The sequence below is a fragment of the Nicotiana attenuata genome, chromosome 3 (genome assembly GCF_001879085.1).
Source record: "Nicotiana attenuata strain UT chromosome 3, NIATTr2, whole genome shotgun sequence".
Classification (NCBI taxonomy): domain Eukaryota; kingdom Viridiplantae; phylum Streptophyta; class Magnoliopsida; order Solanales; family Solanaceae; genus Nicotiana; species Nicotiana attenuata.
The window spans coordinates 28,001,550-28,018,823 of record NC_031991.1 but is presented as its reverse complement, the minus strand read 5'-3'; the positions used below and the strand labels follow the sequence as shown (position 1 = coordinate 28,018,823).

Genomic DNA, 17,274 nt, shown 5'->3' with positions numbered 1-17,274 from the left:
TTTCTATTTTCTAGTATAAAACCCCTGTTTTACCATTTTTTGAGAATCCTATGTCTAGTCAATCCTACGATCTCATCGAAAAACACACAGGAGGTTTATTCCTCAAGTATCAGAAACCCCTGAGGATGATCCTGACCAGCATCTGAACACCTCCATGTTGGACTCAATGACTCTCAAGGAGTCACCAGAAAAGGAAGCATCTCATAACATCATGGCTATAGCTGCTGAGAGTGTGATGAATGAAGGAGCATATCTCTCGTCTAAGTACCAGGGCGAAGAAATTCCATTCCTAGGAGATGTAAGAACCACAGCACTCCTCGAGTCCTTGGCTCATGAGATATTCTCAGAAAAGCCTTCTGATGGACCTGATTCTCTTCCATGCAAACCCACTCCTGCACCTCCCGTTCACTCCAAGCTGTTACAGTCGTCCTCCAAATCACTCACCATCAGGTCACTACAGCAAGAGAGTTCTGAGTCCTCATTTCAGAAAAATAATAGGAGTGTCAAGACAAGGAAAAAGAGGAAAATGAATCCAAAGGATTTCATCAAAAGAATGTCAGTAAACCAAGTAGACCAAGATGCTTCCAAGGAACCTGGTTCCTCAGTACAACAATCTATGACAATCCAACAGTCTATGAAAAAGGCCATCGATGAAACTGTTGAGAAACAAAAACGGATTCTAACTGAGCTAGTTGTGTCTAAGGACAATACTGTGGGAATGGCAAGCTGGAAAGGAAGTCTGACAAAGGGTCTAGCAAACAAAAGGAGGAAATTGTTAAGGAAACTGGTACTATAAGGTCTATAACCCGTGACAATGGTCTTTGGCAACAGAGATTAAGAACTCAGAAAGTGTTGTGGGGTCATACATTTGATCCAGCAATTTCGGAGATGACAGGGATGAGACAAATTCTAGAGATTGTGGAATTTCAACAATGGGAACATTTGTTTGAAAATAAAATGCCTTTGGTGTACGAAGATGCAGTACAAACTTTTTACGTATCTCTTTTCACTGTTGAGGGGGATCACATTTGTGCGCTTGTAAATGGAGTAGACATTGTACTCGACGCTTCGATGTTGGGAAAAATTCTCAGAATTCCGTGTGAAGGTATGTCCTCAGTTAAGGGTGTCTGTGGAGTAAACTTTCGGAGAGTCATCATGAAAGAACAAGGTATTCAACAGGGGGAACAGGTGCATAAGAAGTTTTTGCTTCCTGAGTACCAGCTTCTCTTTGAACTGGTCAATAAAGTGCTCTTACCCCGCTTTGAGAGGCGCTCTATTGCTACAAGATCGGACATGGTCCTGATGGAAGCGCTCGATGAGTTTGTTCCAATCAATTTGCCTGCAATCATGATAGACCATATGCAGAAGGTGGCAAATTTCAAGGGTGGAAATCATGGGTTACCTTATGGCTTTCTCCTCACTCAGGTGTTCAGATTCTATAAGGTTCCCTTGGGGAATCCCAGAGTGGGCACACGCAAGCAGACCTTCTCTAAGACTACTCTAGAAGAATGTGAATGTATTAAAAAGCTTGGTGGAAGCATCTCGACCATCTCTCAGCTAATCAACGCTCAAAATGTAGCCTCTGAGGAAATAAGAAGGCTAAGGGCTCAATATGCCATATCGGAAACTCAGCTCAGTCAAGCAGTTAAAGGAACTGATTCTGTACATGAGGAGACTACACGACTGACAAAGGAAAATGAGAGACTCTGGGCTTAATTACTTGAAGAACAATTGTCCGCAAATGCTAGACTGGACCTGGTTCTCAAAACCATGGTTGTCTCTTCTTCCAAGCCTCCTTCCTTTAGTATCCCCTAGGATCCTCCTTGTGTCAAGCTATTTTTGCTCCAACCTCCTGTGGCTGCTATTTTACTTTTGTTTGCATGTTTTTGTGATGGCATGTTGTACTTAAACATTACTGCTCCTGACTTACTCAGTCCAATGTAAACATTCATGAAACAGCTTCCTTTTCGTTGCTTGTACAATCCTATGTTCCTTTGGCTTCTCTTTTCTGTCATGTTGTGTGCACATATATGGCATGAGCTAGCTGTGTTAGACTTCTTTATGCTTCTTACCTGCTGGTGTTATTTTAATTCCTGTCCTTTTTAATGATGCCAAAAGGGGGGGAAAGAAGAAGTGTGAGAGAAGTGTGAGAATGAGGGAGATCTTAGATTAAGGGGGAACTTACGTGTAAGAATGATGGAGATCTTAGATTAAGAGGGAACTACTGGCATCTCATCTAGTTATTTTTGCTCTAAACAAATATTGTCCATGCCTAAGTTTGTCATCATCAAAAAGGGAAAAATTGATGGGTTTTCAGTATTTTATGTTTTGATGATCTAACAAACTTGTCATGAAGAACCAGATAGAGCACCTGACAGACAGGACATACATTTCATGTGAAATGATCGAAGCCTGAAAATCAGCAAAGGGAGGAACACAACAGGGACCTGATGATTTGGCCCTTTAGGGTTCTCCGACACAAGCAAGTCAGTGACTGTACGCAATCAAGATAAACAGGAACACAACAGGGACCTGGTGCTTTAGGGTTCTCTGACAAAAAGTACAAGTCAAGTACACAGTTGGAACGTGACAGAAGAAAGTGACCATCTGGCAACTGTTACAGAAGAGGAACACAACTAGGACCTGGTCTATTAGTGTGTCCTGACACGAAGTACAAAGCCCACTATCCAGCTGGAACGCAACTGCCCAGAAGTGGATGTGCAGACTGTACAACAGTCACTTCTCATTGGGAAGAAGTATACACCTTGAGTTGACATCACTAGCGTGTGTGCCATCTTTTGTGATAAAATAACCTGGTGCAAGACACACTATTTTTTGTGCATTCAATGATATTCTCTCAAGCATAACAAAGTTCATCCAGCATTGAAGTCACTGGTGTGTCAAGAACATGAAGACAACTCCACTAAGAATCAGTTTCTAACCGAGTCTTATGTATGTCCATAGTTGAGTTGTAATCTTGTTAATTGCTCTACATTGTAATTCCTAGTTTGCTTTTTTAGAAGCTCTGTCTTAGGAACAAACCAAATTCGTAAACTTTAGAGTTTATGTTGTGACTAGGAATAGTCATAAGTTAAATCCTCTGTAACTAGGAGAGTTATAGAGTGGCTTATGGTGGTGCATCACAAGTCGGTTTGAAGTTTTTGCAAAAGGGCATTTTCAAAGTGGCTTGTAATAGGTAGATTACAAGTTAGTTGAGTTTAAAGCCTACAGGTGTAGGTCGTGGTTTTTTGATCCCCTTGTGTGGGATTTTTCCACGTAGAAAATCTCTGGCCTTCTTTACATTCAGTCGTTACTGCATTCTACGTATCAGTCTCATAGAGGACCAGGTACTCTATAGTTTGGTGGACTCACATAAGTCAACAGGGGTCATTATGGATCGGCTGACCAAGTCCGCGCACTTTATTCCAGTAGGGACTACATATTCTTCGAAGCGGTTTGATGAGATTTACATCCGTGAGACTGTTCACCTTCACGGTGTGCCAGAGTCCATCATTTCAGATTAGGGAACGCAGTTTACATTGCAATTTTGGAGAGCAGTACAACAAGAGTTGGGAACCCGGGTTGAGTTGAGTACAACATTTCACCCTCAGACGGACAGGCAGTCTGAGTGCACTATTCAGATATTGGAGGATATGATACGCAATTGTGTCATAGATTTTGGAGGTTCTTGGGATCAGTTTCTGCTGTTCGAGAAGTTTGCCTATAACAATAGCTACCAGTCGAGCATTTAGATGGCTCTGTATAAGGCTTTGTATGGGAGACAGTGTCGATCTCCGGTGGGTTAGTTTGAGCTAGGTGAGGCTAGGCTATTGGGTACTGACTTGGTTCAGAAATCTTTGGATAAGGTTAAATTGATTCAGGGTCGGCTTCGCACAACACCGTCTATACAGAATAGTTACACCGATAGGAAGGTCCATGATGTTTCTTACATGGTTGGGGAACAGCTACTGCTTAAGGTTTCACCCATGAAGGGTTTTATGAAGTTCGGGAAGAAGAATAAGTTGAGCCCTCGGTATATTGGGCCGTTTGAGGTGCTTCAGAGGATTGGAGAGGTGGCTTACAAGCTTGCCTTGCCACCTAGTCTGTCCAGTGTTCATCCAGTATTTCATGTATCGATACTCCGAAAGTATGTCGGCGATCCGTCTCATGTTTTGGATTTCAGCACGGTTAAGTTGGATGGTGATTTGACTTATGATGTGGAGCCGGTGGGCATTTTGGGTCGGCAGGTTTGAAAGTTCAGGTCAAAGGATATAGCTGCAGTGAACGTGCAGTGGAGAGGTTAGCCAGTTGAGGAGGCTACTTGGGAGACCGAGCGGGAGATGCGAAGAAGATATCCACATTTGAGACTCCAGGTACGTTTCTAGACCCGTTCGAGGACGAACGTTTGTTTAATAAGGGAGGATGCAACGACACGGCTAGTCGTTTTGAGAGTTGTAGCCTCATTCCCCCATTTACTCCTCATTTTATGCTTTGCTGTTGTTATGTGACTTTTCGGGGTAGTTGCTCCTGGTCCGGAGAGTTTTAGGAATGAGTTGAGACGCTTAGTCTAAAGGTTGGAAGCTTAAGTTGAAAAAGTTGATCGGATATTGACTTGTGTGTAAATGGCTCCGGATTGGAGTTTCGATGGTTCCGTTAGCTTCGTGGGGTGATTCTGGATTAGGAGCGTGTCCGGATAGTGATTTGGAGGTCCATAGTCGAATTAGGATTGAAATGGAAAAAGTTGTAAATTTAGGAGTTTGATCGAGAGTGGACTTTGTGGTTACCGGGCTCGGATTGGGGCTTCGAAAATTGGAGTAGATCTGTGGTGTCATTTTTGACTTGCGCGCAAAATTTGGGGTCAATCGAACGTAATTTGATAGGTTTCGACATCAAATGTAGAAGCTAGATGTTCAAAAATTCATTAGGCTTGAATCGATGCGCGATTCGTGATTTTAGTATTGTTTAATGTGATTTAAAGGCTCGACTAAGTTCGTATCGTATTTTAGAACTCGTTGGCATATTTAGTTGAGGTCCCGGGGGCCTCGGGTGAGTTTTGGATTGTTGACAGTTCAATTTTGGACTTGGTGTTATAGTTGAAGATTTTCTGGTGCACCGATCCGGTTTCCTTATACGCAATCGTGTGGAAAGGTCCGTGATCGCATAGGCTAATTGGAGCAGCTGTGGTGTTTTGTTCAATGCGATCTCTAGCTCTGTCACGTGATCGCATTGGCTGGGGGAAATAGTGCATCGCGAACACGTGGTCTAGGCCGCGTTCGCGAAGAGGAGGTGAGGCAGCTAGTATTCACGCGCGTTGTTCTATGCGAACGCATGGGCTATCCGTGAACACGTAGGCCTGGGTAGTCTATGCTTCGCATTCGCATGTGTTTTTCTGCGGTCGCATAGAGGAGTTTCTGGGGGCAGTGCAGTTTTTGCTTTGCAATCACGAAGGTTTTCCCGCGATCGCGAAGGAGGGATATCTGGGCAAACTTTAATATTTCAAAACGAGGGTTTGAGCTCATTTTCACAATTTGATTTTGGGAGCTCGGTGGGAGGCGATTCTTGGAGAGATTTTCAAGTGGGCGATTGGGGTAAGTGATTCTTGTTTAGTTTTGGTTAAATTCCATGTTTATGTCTTTGATTTCATCATTTAATTAGTGATTTGAGGTGGAAAATTAGGGAGAAAATGGAGGAAAGTTCTTAGGCCGAATTTTGAGGATTTGATCGAGGTACTGGTATCAGATTTGAGTAATCTTGGTATGGTTGGACTCGTGGTTGAATGGGTGTTCGGATTTTGTGAATTTTACCCGATTCCGGAACGTGGGCCCGGGGGCCGACTTTTGAGTTGACCTTTTGACTTTGATTAAGAATTTAGTATTTTCTTACAGACTTGATTCCCTTAGCTCGTGTTGATTGTATCGACCTGTTTGTGGCTAGATTCGAGGCATTTGGAGGCCGATTCGCGAGGCAATGGCGTGTTGGAGTAGGGATTTGCACGATTTGAGGTAAGTAATAGTTTTAAATTTGGTTGTGAGGGTATGAAACCCCGTATCACGTATCAAGTGATTTGTATTGAGGTGACGCACATGTTAGGTGACGGGCGTGTGGGCGTGCACTGTAGGAATTGTGACTTGGTCAATTCCATGGAACTGTATAGTTGAAAAATCTATTGTTATCCGTATATTTTCCATGTGTTATAGAATTTGAGCTGCAAATCATGTTAGAAATCATGTTTAGGCTATGTGTTGGTACTGTAGGGACCCCTAGAGGTCGTGTCACATGTTGAATTATCTGCTAAATTGCCATTTTGTACTCAGTCATAGTTTTTACTTGCATATTATATCTCAGTCTCTGTTGTTCTTTATCGATATATTATATCATTGTTGTTTGGGCTGATTATCTTGATTTTGAGAGCCCGAGAGACTGGAGAGATTGATGACTGAGTGAGGCCGAGGGACTAATTGTGAGGATATTTATGGGATCGGGTTGCGCGTCGCAGCATATTTTATTGATAAATGCCATGATTGGATGATTATAGCGCTTGGGTTGAAGGAGATCCTTCGGAGTCTGCACACCCCCAGTGAGCGCAGGTACCTACTGAGTGCGAGTGCGAGTGTCGTGCGACTAGAAGAATTAAGAGACTGTGAGGAATGAGTGACTGTGAGGTTGGAGTGAATGGGAGGACTGCGTGAATGTTACTCTGAGAATATGCACTTGATTTCATTACTGTTTTACTTTAACCGGTATATATAACTGTCATGTAGTTTCAGAGAGATACTATATCCTGTTTCAATTGAACTTGACAAGAATTAATTATTTTGGCTTTAACGTCGAACTTGAAGCATGCCTAATTTCCTGTATCGTATTTTCTATAATTGAACTGTATCTGTGAAGCTCGTCACTACTTTCAATCTAAAAGTTAGACTTGTTACTTACTGAGTTGGTTGTACTCACGCTACACCCTGCACTTCGTGTGCAGATCCAGGTGTTTCCGGACACGGTGAGTGTGATTATCTAAGCAGCTTGATCATTCGAAGATTTCAAGGTAGTTGTCCGGCGTTCGTAGACCTTGACTCTCCCTTCCTATCTTTCAGCTTTATGTATTTAGTTTTAGCTTTTCATAGACAGTATTTTCAGACTTGTGTAGTATAGACACTCATGTATTCAGTGACACATTGATTTTGGGAACTTTCGTATTGAATTTTGATTTTTTATCCAGTTAATGAGAGCATTAATTATTTAAAAACGTTTTTGCTCATCTTTATTTAGAAGTGTTGAAAATGTTTTGAAGTGTCGGTTTGCCTTGTACCACGTTAGGCGCCATCACGACAGGCTAAATTTTGGGTCGTGACAGCAGGGGTTGCGGTGGGGTGTGAGGGTGGGTTGGTGCGGATGGGTAATAGGGTGTGAAAGGTTGAGAAGGAGTTTGAAAAATATTTTTTCTTTTCTTGATAGAGAAAATATTTTTTTTCTTGATGGGGAAAACATTTTCCTCCAATTGGAGGAATCGACTTCATGAGAGAAATATTTTTCAAAATATTTAAGCCAACCAAACATGAAAAAATAAAAAATATTTTACGGAAAATATTTTCCTTTGTACCAAACACACCCTTAATCTCACGTTTTGCCTCCACACAAGGGAAGATCCAAAATTGTCTTACCTTGCCTATTTCGCTAGAAGACGAAATCAAAACTGCTTTTAGAAAAGGAATAATACATAATTACCTCATTGGGTTCGTAGCTATTTGCCAATTGCACCCTTGTAATTTGCAGGGGTCTATGACCCTCCTATCTTTATCTCGGATGTATTATTTACCACCTTTCAAGATAAAGACCACTGTAATGGCAGTGGGTAATAGACACGCGTTGCCACATGTCAAATGCTAAAAAGAACGAAAATTTAAAATTATTTTCTATATTACGCCCACCCCACTTCCCCCATGTATTATCTTCTTCCCCAAACAAACCCAATAGAAACCCATCCCCACTTCACCCTACTCCTTCTCCTTCCGTCAACAACATATGCGGGAAAAAAATTCATCTCAACGCCATCACACAAACTGGAAATGCACGAAACAGAGGCATATCAAAATGCATGAAATTGATTTTTTTTTCCCGTTTTATTGGCTATGGCGTTGCCAAAAAAGAGAGGACAAAATGAACCTTAGAAAATCTTTATGGATATTAAGGAAGAATATGTAAATTCTAAAAAATCTGGTCACATTTTAAGGAGAATGACAGGGAATGGAGTTATTTTTTTAGTCGTCAGACATTTTTCACGGTCGCCGAATATGTTTCCAGCCAGATTCCTTTCTCTCCCCACGTTAGTGTATTGTTTGGGTTCAATATTGGGGAACTTCCTTTGATGTAAATTTGATAGAGTTTCTTTTTATTGTTTAATCTTTTAGAATTTTTGATTTATGAAGTGAAGTGAGCTCTATCATATCAATCTTCATTGTTTCAGGTGAGGAATAAGTGAAGAAGAAAGGAGAAAGAAGTAAAAGTAAAAGGAAGGAAAAGGAAAAGGAAAACTTGGAAAAAATTATACTCTAATAAAAAAGTAGGAAGTACATTTTAAAATGTGGCAGAATTAAATTTTTAACTTGTGTGTTTGTGTCTCACTCTCCTCAAGAGAGCGTATATCACTCTCCATGCCACATCATCTTAAAAGATAGAAACTTTTTATACTTTGAAACATAGAGGGGATCATAGGACCCACGTAAATTACAAGGGTGCAACTCGCAAATAGCTACAACCTCAATGGGGTAATTACTACTTACGGAGAAGGGTCAAAAATACTCTTGAACTATTGAAAAATGTCTAAAAATATTCCTCATCTACATATTTGGACTAAAAATATCCCTCTATCTACCTTTTTGGTTCACTTATATCCTTTGACCATTAGGTCAATGCTGAATTTCAAGCTCTGGGAACTAACGACCCCAAAGAAAATGAGAATTGGAGGGGGGGGGGGTGGCGCCGGATTATCCTGCCTAACTGGAAGTGAATTTGTATGGGATGATCCTATAATTATAGTAGTAGTAGAACTGGACGAATCCGTTTCTCCACTTGAGGAAGGGAGTCAAAAAAATGCGAAAAAAGAACAAAATGTCTATATGACCATGACCCTTTCTTAATAAGTAAGAAATTAGTAGCAGATAGAGTATCCGTATTAAAATATGTATAAAAATAATTATTTAAATTCAACGTGGCAACTTCTTATTGGTCGAAATTAAAACATCTAACCTATTAGAAAGACTCACTCATATCTATCCGTTTTTCGGAATAACCCGCCCTAACACTAACCTGACCCGAATAAAAAGTTCAAAATAAAAAAAGACGCCCCGATTTGGAACACTTGGAGAAAAATATCAATCTTCTTGGAGCTCACTTGATTTAGCGACGAGTTGGTAGTGATATACTTTGTAGATTTTGGAATCATATAACTTTCTATGTCACGGTTTTGGTAGATTTTGGGGCCTTCTTTTTTAGTTGAATTTTTTGTTTGGGTCGGGTTAGTATTTGAAGCGGGTTAGTACGAAAAACTGATAGATATTGATGGGTCTTTCTAATGTGTTAGATGTTTTACTCTTGGCCAATAAGAAGTTGTCACGTGGAATTTAAATAATTATTATTCTTAATTCAGCATTGACCTACCGGTCAAAGGGCATAACTGAACCAAAAAGGTGGATGGAGGGGTATTTTTAACCCAATAGGTGAATGGAGGATATTTTTAAACCTTTTTCAACAATTCAGGGGCATTTTTGACCATTTTCTGTACTAATTATGTATTATACCTTTGGAAAAATAATGGCACGCTACACTTGAAAAAGGTACATGCATAAATAACTTTCAAATGCTCATTTTCAACCAATAGAAACTCTTTTGAAGGACCCAATTTTGTACGCACAATCATATGGTGAAATTGCACTTTGGCGAGGAAATCAACGGCCATCCTCACCCTATTCCTTAAAGATATCTATAAAAATAGCTTAAATTTTATGTTTGATATTGCACAAAAATATCTAAAGATAAAGCATTAAGCTGAAATTGTCAACAATAGATTTGAAAATCTACCAACGCAAGACTTGGAAAATACATTTCTACCACTAGCACAAGAGTTCCATATGCCTACAAAAAGTTTGTAAAGCAGAAAATACGACTTCCCATAAATTCTTAGCATTTATGATTAGGCGTGTATGATGCTGACAAAGCAAAAACAGAGTTACACATTGCACTAATAAAATATTCCATGTGCCATGAAAATGATCTGAAATTCAAACTAATACGAACTAACAGCCTAGTTGTGAACAAGAACACCAGAACACATTCCCTCAAACAATTTCTTCAGACAACAAGTTCACCTTGGGGCGCCATACATCTGATTAGCATCATACTGTGCATAACCAGGCTGGGGTGAGACACTTTTCACGTAACCAGCAGCAGCAGGTACAGTTGCATAACCACCTGATTGAGCCATGGATTGATCATAACCAGGCTGAGCCGGGGCTGCAGCAGGAACTGGAGCTGGTTGAGCATAAGCTTGCTGTCCAGTATATGGTGCGCTATAAGTAGTTGAAGCCTGAGCACCACTGTAAGTTTGGTCAACTGGTGCCTGATAATAGCCTGCACTGTTCGTCGCCTGCTGTTCAGTGTAAGCGGGCTGTGAAGGGTAGGAACTGTAACCTCCAGCAGGGGCTGCTTGGGCATAAGCAGGAGGTTGTTGTGGTACAGGCTGACCATATCCAGGAACAGGCTGGGCACTCTGCTGAGGATACCCAGGACCAGAAGCTGGAACAGCTTGTGGGTGATTGTATCCATCGGCGGTAGCGGTGGATCCATATGCAGGGTAAGTTTGTTGCATTTGCCCACTGGATGCATAGGGGTATTGCTGCTGCTGCTGCTGCTGCGGCATACTAGCACCATATCCTTGAGTTGATGGAGCTGGACCCTGCTGATATGGCACTTCTCCGGGTTGATTAGCCCTGGGATGGCTGTAAGGTTGCGAATGGGAAGCCTGTGGATGCATACCATATGAAGGAGGTTTACCGTATTGTTCGTGTGTGCCATAGCTGGGATGTGCACCACTTTGAGGGTAAGAAGTTGGCTGAGAAGGTCCATGTCCTCCATACTGATTCTGTGGTGCCATCTGGTGATCATATTTTACATCAGTGTATCCATGCCCATAGCCTTGTCCATGCGGTGCTTGGTGATGAGTGTATGACTGGCCATAATCTGGACCATGTGCCTGCCCATAGTTGTAGTTTGCCTGAGAAAGCAGACCCGTTAAAGGACCAGAAAGCAGGAGTATGAATTTTAAAGAGGGAAGCAAATGCTGAGGCATTGGCTATATAGTGCAATTAATAACTATAAACACCAACCTGTGACTGAGGGCCCTGCATAGAGGCTGGAGGCCTTTGCTCCCAACCCTGACCAAATCCGCCTCTTGGTGCTTGCTGTGGAGGATAATTTCCATAGGCAGGAGGTGGATACTGTGGGCTGCGAGATGAATATTGTCCTCTTTGATGGTAATCATAACCTGGAAACTGCCCAGGATGACCACCTCGGGGCCCCCATTGTGGGGGAGGAGCTCCGCCACGTGGGCGAAATGCCTGCTGACCATAACCTGAAGATTGTGTTGATGGCCTTACAGGCTATCACGCCATTGTGAAAAAGAAAGACATCTAGAGAAGTTAGCCACATGATTGCAGATTTAAACAGAAAATATAAGCATAAAAATAAGACAAGCTCAGGAATAGCTGCCAGCAAACGAAGTAAATGAAACTTGTAGATGCTTGAACTGTAGCAGGATAACTGCAAGAAAACATACATACACAGATCCAAAGATTGTACTTGCATTGAGGTATAATAAAACGTGAATAGTAAATAGCAAGAGCATTGATGAAAATGCAAAGAATAAAAGCAGAATTAACAATCTAATGACGCTTCAAGAAAATATCGAACACAACTGCCAAAATGGGATCAGATGAGTCGCCCATAACACTATCAAGGAAAAGAGATTGATGTTTCTTGATACTATTTCAGATAACTAAACAAACCATCATCTGACATTTAGTAAATACATATCAAGCATCTTCAAAATTACATGCACATAGTATCCAGGAGGCAGAACTATCAATATCCAGTTCTTGAATAAAGATTATCTTTTTTATTGCATTCAATTGTGTAACCATGGTAGTCATACTACTTCCAAACACCATGTGTTAATGCAAGTCAAAAGGCCAACTATTCAGTGCTCCTATGTTTAAGATAATATGATATCAGATTTCATCATGGATACAGTACACTCAATAAAGATGATTTAACTAGTGATGGCATTCTGCAACATGGTGTCTTGCATAGAGCATAGGGTATCCAGAGAGTACTCTTCTAATATAATAACCTTACTATTGTTATCATTTTTAGTTTTTAAGTCTCGAAGCAATCTTACCAACTATTAACATCTGCAATGGCGAGGGTTAATGCTTGATACCTCTCTTCGGTGGTCGAGAGTGAATAGTAGTTGTCTATGGCTACACCAACGCAATGCTGCGATGTCAAAGACAAAATCCAAATCTGCATTTTTAAAGCCAACCAATTCGAAATTGGCACCCATTGACAAATATAAATCACGGCAACCGACATCCCATTTCAACACAACATTCTCTTTAATTGTATTCAATTGACCCGGCACACAAACTTTTATGAACGTTCACTAAGAAACAAGCTCCCATCATGTGACATTTTTCTTCATCTCATGCAAAACGCCTACTCACCACACATAACAGAGTAACCACTACAAGATAGGCAATTAATTTAATCCTAAGAGTACATTAATACATTCCTTCAGCAGTTCAGATCTAGCAAAGTCACCAACTGGAACTTGTAAACAATGAGCAAGGCAGAAGTACAGCACCATATTCTACCTAAACAAGTGCCTCAAGTAAAACCATTAAGAGAGTTTTCACACTGACCCCTTGTAAGCAGAGAACTTTATGCCCCCTTAGTGACACTAAGAAACATGCAAATGTTCCAAAAACTCGTTGGTTCCCTCCTACTGGTAAGAGCCATACTATTACTTCAGAAGATCAGCTAAATACGTTTATTCTTAACATGTAACTTCTAATTGAACTTGTAAGCTGTCATTTTATACAAGAATAAATCAACTGCTAAACAGAAAACAGGAGGCATAACTTCATTCTACACGATTTTCCATAACACATACATCAAATTCAACAGATGTTGCACATCAACAAATTGTAGTGAGTTAATTTTTGATAACTGAGTAAACTCGGGGCAGCCGCCCATCATCTACCCTTCTCAACTTAAACATTAGGCTTTTCCGGTATCAGGGTTTGAGCTAGTGACATCTAACTCACGCGGCATACACTGCGCTCTTGCCACTAAAGTAAAGCTCAAAATATACTATGTTATATAAAGAACACATTGCTTTATGTTACTTAAGTCCGAGATTTGCATCTGAAATTTACTGATAGTTCCTAAACAAACATTTCTGTCCAAAATTCCAGGCTCAAACCCGATTGTAGGCATGTCACAGTATCAACTATGCGTATTCAAGAAACAGTTACTTATAGAAAAAGTGTTCAAGAAATGGCCATTAACATAAATGAAATGAAATACGTTTATATCAGAAATACTGATCTGAAATATTAAACTGCATTAAATACACCTAAATGGACCTCACACAAGCGCACTTAAAGAATAAGGCAGAACATCCAAACAAACCTGACTCATGACTTCTTTGATCATCTCTCTTGCCATATCAATTTGCTTTTTATCACCAGTCACTCGCACTGTTCTTTCTTTAGATTCTTTTCCATCAGAAGGAAGTGGAACCAGCTAGGGAAATAGTAGAACATTAATTATGATAATTTATCCAAGTGAATTGATTGCCTCTAACAGTAAAACTACTTTGCACAAAATATGTGCCAACAGAAATCATAGGGTTATCAATACCTGAATTCGTGCCCCTGATCTTGTCTGAAGGCTCTTGATAGTTTCCCCACCTTTTCCAATAATTAAACCAACCTAGAGCAAGAGAAGAAGACAGGCCCTTGTCAATCATGGAAACTAAAGAACCAAAATAATAACCTCCTCTGCCCCCACAAAGTCCCCAGACGAATTGGGGAGGGACGAAAGGTAAAGAGAGTGGAACAAGTAAGAAATACAACCTTCTCATTTGGAACTTGTATCTCGATCTGTTCTCCAACCACAGCCTGCACAGTGCCAAAGCCTCTAGCCACAAGTGCAGGAGAACCACCCGCATCCGCCTAAAGAGCCAACATTGTAAACCATAAAAGTTGGGAAGATGACAAAAGGAAATGGTCATAAGACAAACCACATACCTCAGCTATGACATCCTTTATTAATTTTTCAGCTTTATTTATATTTTCTAATGTTCCAATCAGTTCGACAGGCCTGGTTGCAGCATGTGGATCTGTATCAGCATCACGCATTATCTGAATTTTAGCTCCCGAGTTGTATTGCAGGTATCGAATAGTATCCCCGGATTTTCCAATAAGAACCCCAACCTGTACCAGTTACATAGAACTCTATAAGATTCAAGTCAAATGCTGGACAAGGTGAAATAGCACACAGGAAGACCAAATAATATCCACTGCGAATTCTACAAGGGTCAACTTAATCATGACCAAAAATATTCTTATCACCAGGTTTTTTTGATTTAAGATTTTCACCTTGTGTAGCTCCGAAAATATCCGTTTCTGTTTCACTCTTTAACATCAAAAGAAATAGTCATTTTCCCACATGAAAGTGACTCAATTCGGCACACAATTGATATACTTTAGAGCTTGTTAAACTGGCTGCTTATGTACGAAATGCCAGGAGTTCTCCACATGCCTAGCTGATTACCCCACTAGGAGAATATAAATTCAGACTTCATAATTGACAAAACAATTTTTTCGACAGATGTCGTCTTCTCATCACCTTATTATTGGGGACCTCCATTTTGCGTGTAATTGTTGGATCATCAGAGGCTGGATGCTCTTGATCAAGCTGAACACCATCTGTTTCAGGTGCTTCAGCTGATGGCTCCTGAATGTCACCTTTAGACGGCTCATCGACCTGTGTACTCTTCTCTGCATCAGGCTCCTCAATGTCACCTTCGCCTTTAGACGGCTCATCGACCGGTGTACTCTTCTCTACATCAAGCTCCTGAATGTCACCTTTAGATGGTTCATCTACCTGTGAACTCTTCTCTGCCTCGGAAATCTTTTCAGCATCAGAATGTTCAACATCCCCTGTTTGCTGACCAGCATCAGCAGGTTGTTCGCTAACTGATTCGGGAACTTCCGTGGCTACCTCTTGAGACACCTCTGGGTGAGCATCATTCTTTTCTGCATCTGACGGCTGCACATTGTCATCTTCTTTCAGCTCTTCCTCTATCTTCTCCTCATAACCATTTTGGGCTGCTGGAAAAACAGTAAAAAGAACTCTTCAAACTTCCCATACACAATCTTTGATATTTCTCACATTTTACAACAATTCCAAATACTCTTCAACAAAATATCAACTCACTATAAACATTCACTACATAGATATCCACTCTTTCTACACAGCCCACTTCAAGTGCTCAGCACAAAACACAATTCCCTTTCTCAAGTATTTCCCACAAAGATCAAAAGTAGTTCCTCAAAACAATTTTCCATCACAATAATTTCACATCATAAGGACCTAAAACATTGCACATACCATAATGCAAGGCATAAGGCAACACCCCAACATCAACAACAACTACGCGTCAGTCCCAAATAAGTTGGGGTCAGCTATATGAATCAGTGACCATGTTATCCCATTTAAACTCGTATCATGCAATATTATGCAAAATGCAAATAAAAAGTTGTAAAAGTTCTGTATATTTTCTAAACGTATAAATCTCTGAAAGGTTAAATCACTCCAAGAAATGCAAGACATAAAGCAAACCACAAAAGAAAATAAACCAAAATGATCAGCTTTATCTCTGTACAAGAAAAAAAAACCAATAACGACCAAAAAACACCCAAGAAACTGCACAAAAATCACAATGCAAAACTTTAAAACAAACTATATTCTACCGAGGGTTAGCTCTAATACCTAATCCATTAGCTTTGTTATCCTCCAAACGAGGTCTTTTAGCTTCAGACCCATCAACATCTTCCTCATCAGCAGGAGGTTTTTGCACGGAATCCGACTCCGCTTCCGGTTTCGGGTCCGACCCGACTTCTTCAGGTTCCAAATCTTCCAGCTTTCTCTTGTGATGATCCGATGGAACCGAGCCGCTTGTTGTTGTTGCTTCCACCATCACTTCTTCCTCTGCCATTTTCTCTGATCCGAAATCTAACGACTATGCTTTTCACTATATCAGACTCTGTAGCAAAAGTGCAATCCGAAAAAAAAAATTGGTTGAAGAGAGAAGAGACAGCAAAATAAAGATATGCTTATGAGATTTTTATATATAGGGAAGTTGGTTAGATTTTTTTCTTTTCTTTTTTGTCAGTACGTCGAGATTGATTAGGGTTGGGTTACTAGGGTTTGTAGCCCATGTTGTTGATGGGATATTTGGGCTATCCGTAATGGGTTACTTGGGCTTTTTTGTTAGTAGGCCCATGGCTTTTACCCTGAAGTAGTTTGAACTAGCAAAAAATTAGGAGAATTTGCACCAGGTGACAATAATGCTGCACTGTGGGCCGGGGCCCAGCCCGGGACCGGACCGGGACCGCGGTTCAAATGGGCCAAACGGGCCTGGTGGACCGGTCTCAGTGGGCCGGTCCCAAATGGTGCGCAAGGCCCGTGGCGGGCCGGTCTACTTCAAGGAGCCCACGAGCCCGGGACCGGCAGGCGGGCCTGGGCCGGTTCAACCGGGCCCAACGGACTCCAACGGCTAATTTTAAAAATAAAAAAAATTAAAAAAAAAAAAACCAACGGTCAGATTTTTAAAATCTAGCCGTTGGCCTTCAAAATTGATCCGTTGGCCACTTTAAAAAATAGCCATTTGGCCCCCAAACTTTATATAATTACACGTTTTCCCAATTCTCAACTATAAATACCCCCTCATTCTTTCATTTTTACTCACCAATTCATCAATCTCTCTCAATCTCTCTCAATCTATATCTAATTTCTCTTCTATAATTGCTTATTTTATTATTGCAATTTCGTGAAAACTTGTGAAGTTGTTTAATTGAAGTATTCAAGTCTTCAACGATTTTCAATTTTCAAGAAGTTGTTCGGCAATTCGGTAAACTCGTTCCAACTCTTAAG

General features: G+C 40.7%; 1 protein-coding gene across 2 annotated transcripts; it reads right to left on the bottom strand.

The window, feature by feature from the left end:
* LOC109223440 (far upstream element-binding protein 2-like) lies at positions 10,039 to 16,461 on the bottom strand. 2 transcript variants are annotated; one of them, XM_019387746.1, is made up of 8 exons: positions 16,111 to 16,461; positions 14,965 to 15,446; positions 14,364 to 14,549; positions 14,190 to 14,288; positions 13,975 to 14,046; positions 13,744 to 13,857; positions 11,379 to 11,651; positions 10,039 to 11,266 (listed from the first exon to the last, which is right to left on the bottom strand). In XM_019387746.1, exons 1-8 carry the CDS (start codon positions 16,334 to 16,336, stop codon positions 10,358 to 10,360), a joined length of 2,361 nt encoding a protein of 786 aa, XP_019243291.1. In that variant the 5' UTR covers positions 16,337 to 16,461; the 3' UTR covers positions 10,039 to 10,357. The 2 variants fall into 2 exon arrangements, with proteins under 2 accessions (XP_019243291.1, XP_019243290.1); XM_019387745.1 differs by having other exon boundaries at positions 10,072 to 11,266; positions 14,965 to 15,449; positions 16,111 to 16,460.

Bases quoted from the DNA above. Each gene is read 5' to 3' on its own strand.
- LOC109223440 (XM_019387745.1), bottom strand. From the start codon at position 16,336: ATGGCAGAGGAAGAAGTGATGGTGGAAGCAACAACAACAAGCGGCTCG. The intron at 13,858-13,974 runs GTATTGATAACC...CTATTTCCCTAG, and splicing joins GATCAGGGGCACGAATTCAG to CTGGTTCCACTTCCTTCTGA. The intron at 11,652-13,743 runs GTTTGTTTGGAT...ATGGCGTGATAG, and splicing joins TCAAAGAAGTCATGAGTCAG to CCTGTAAGGCCATCAACACA.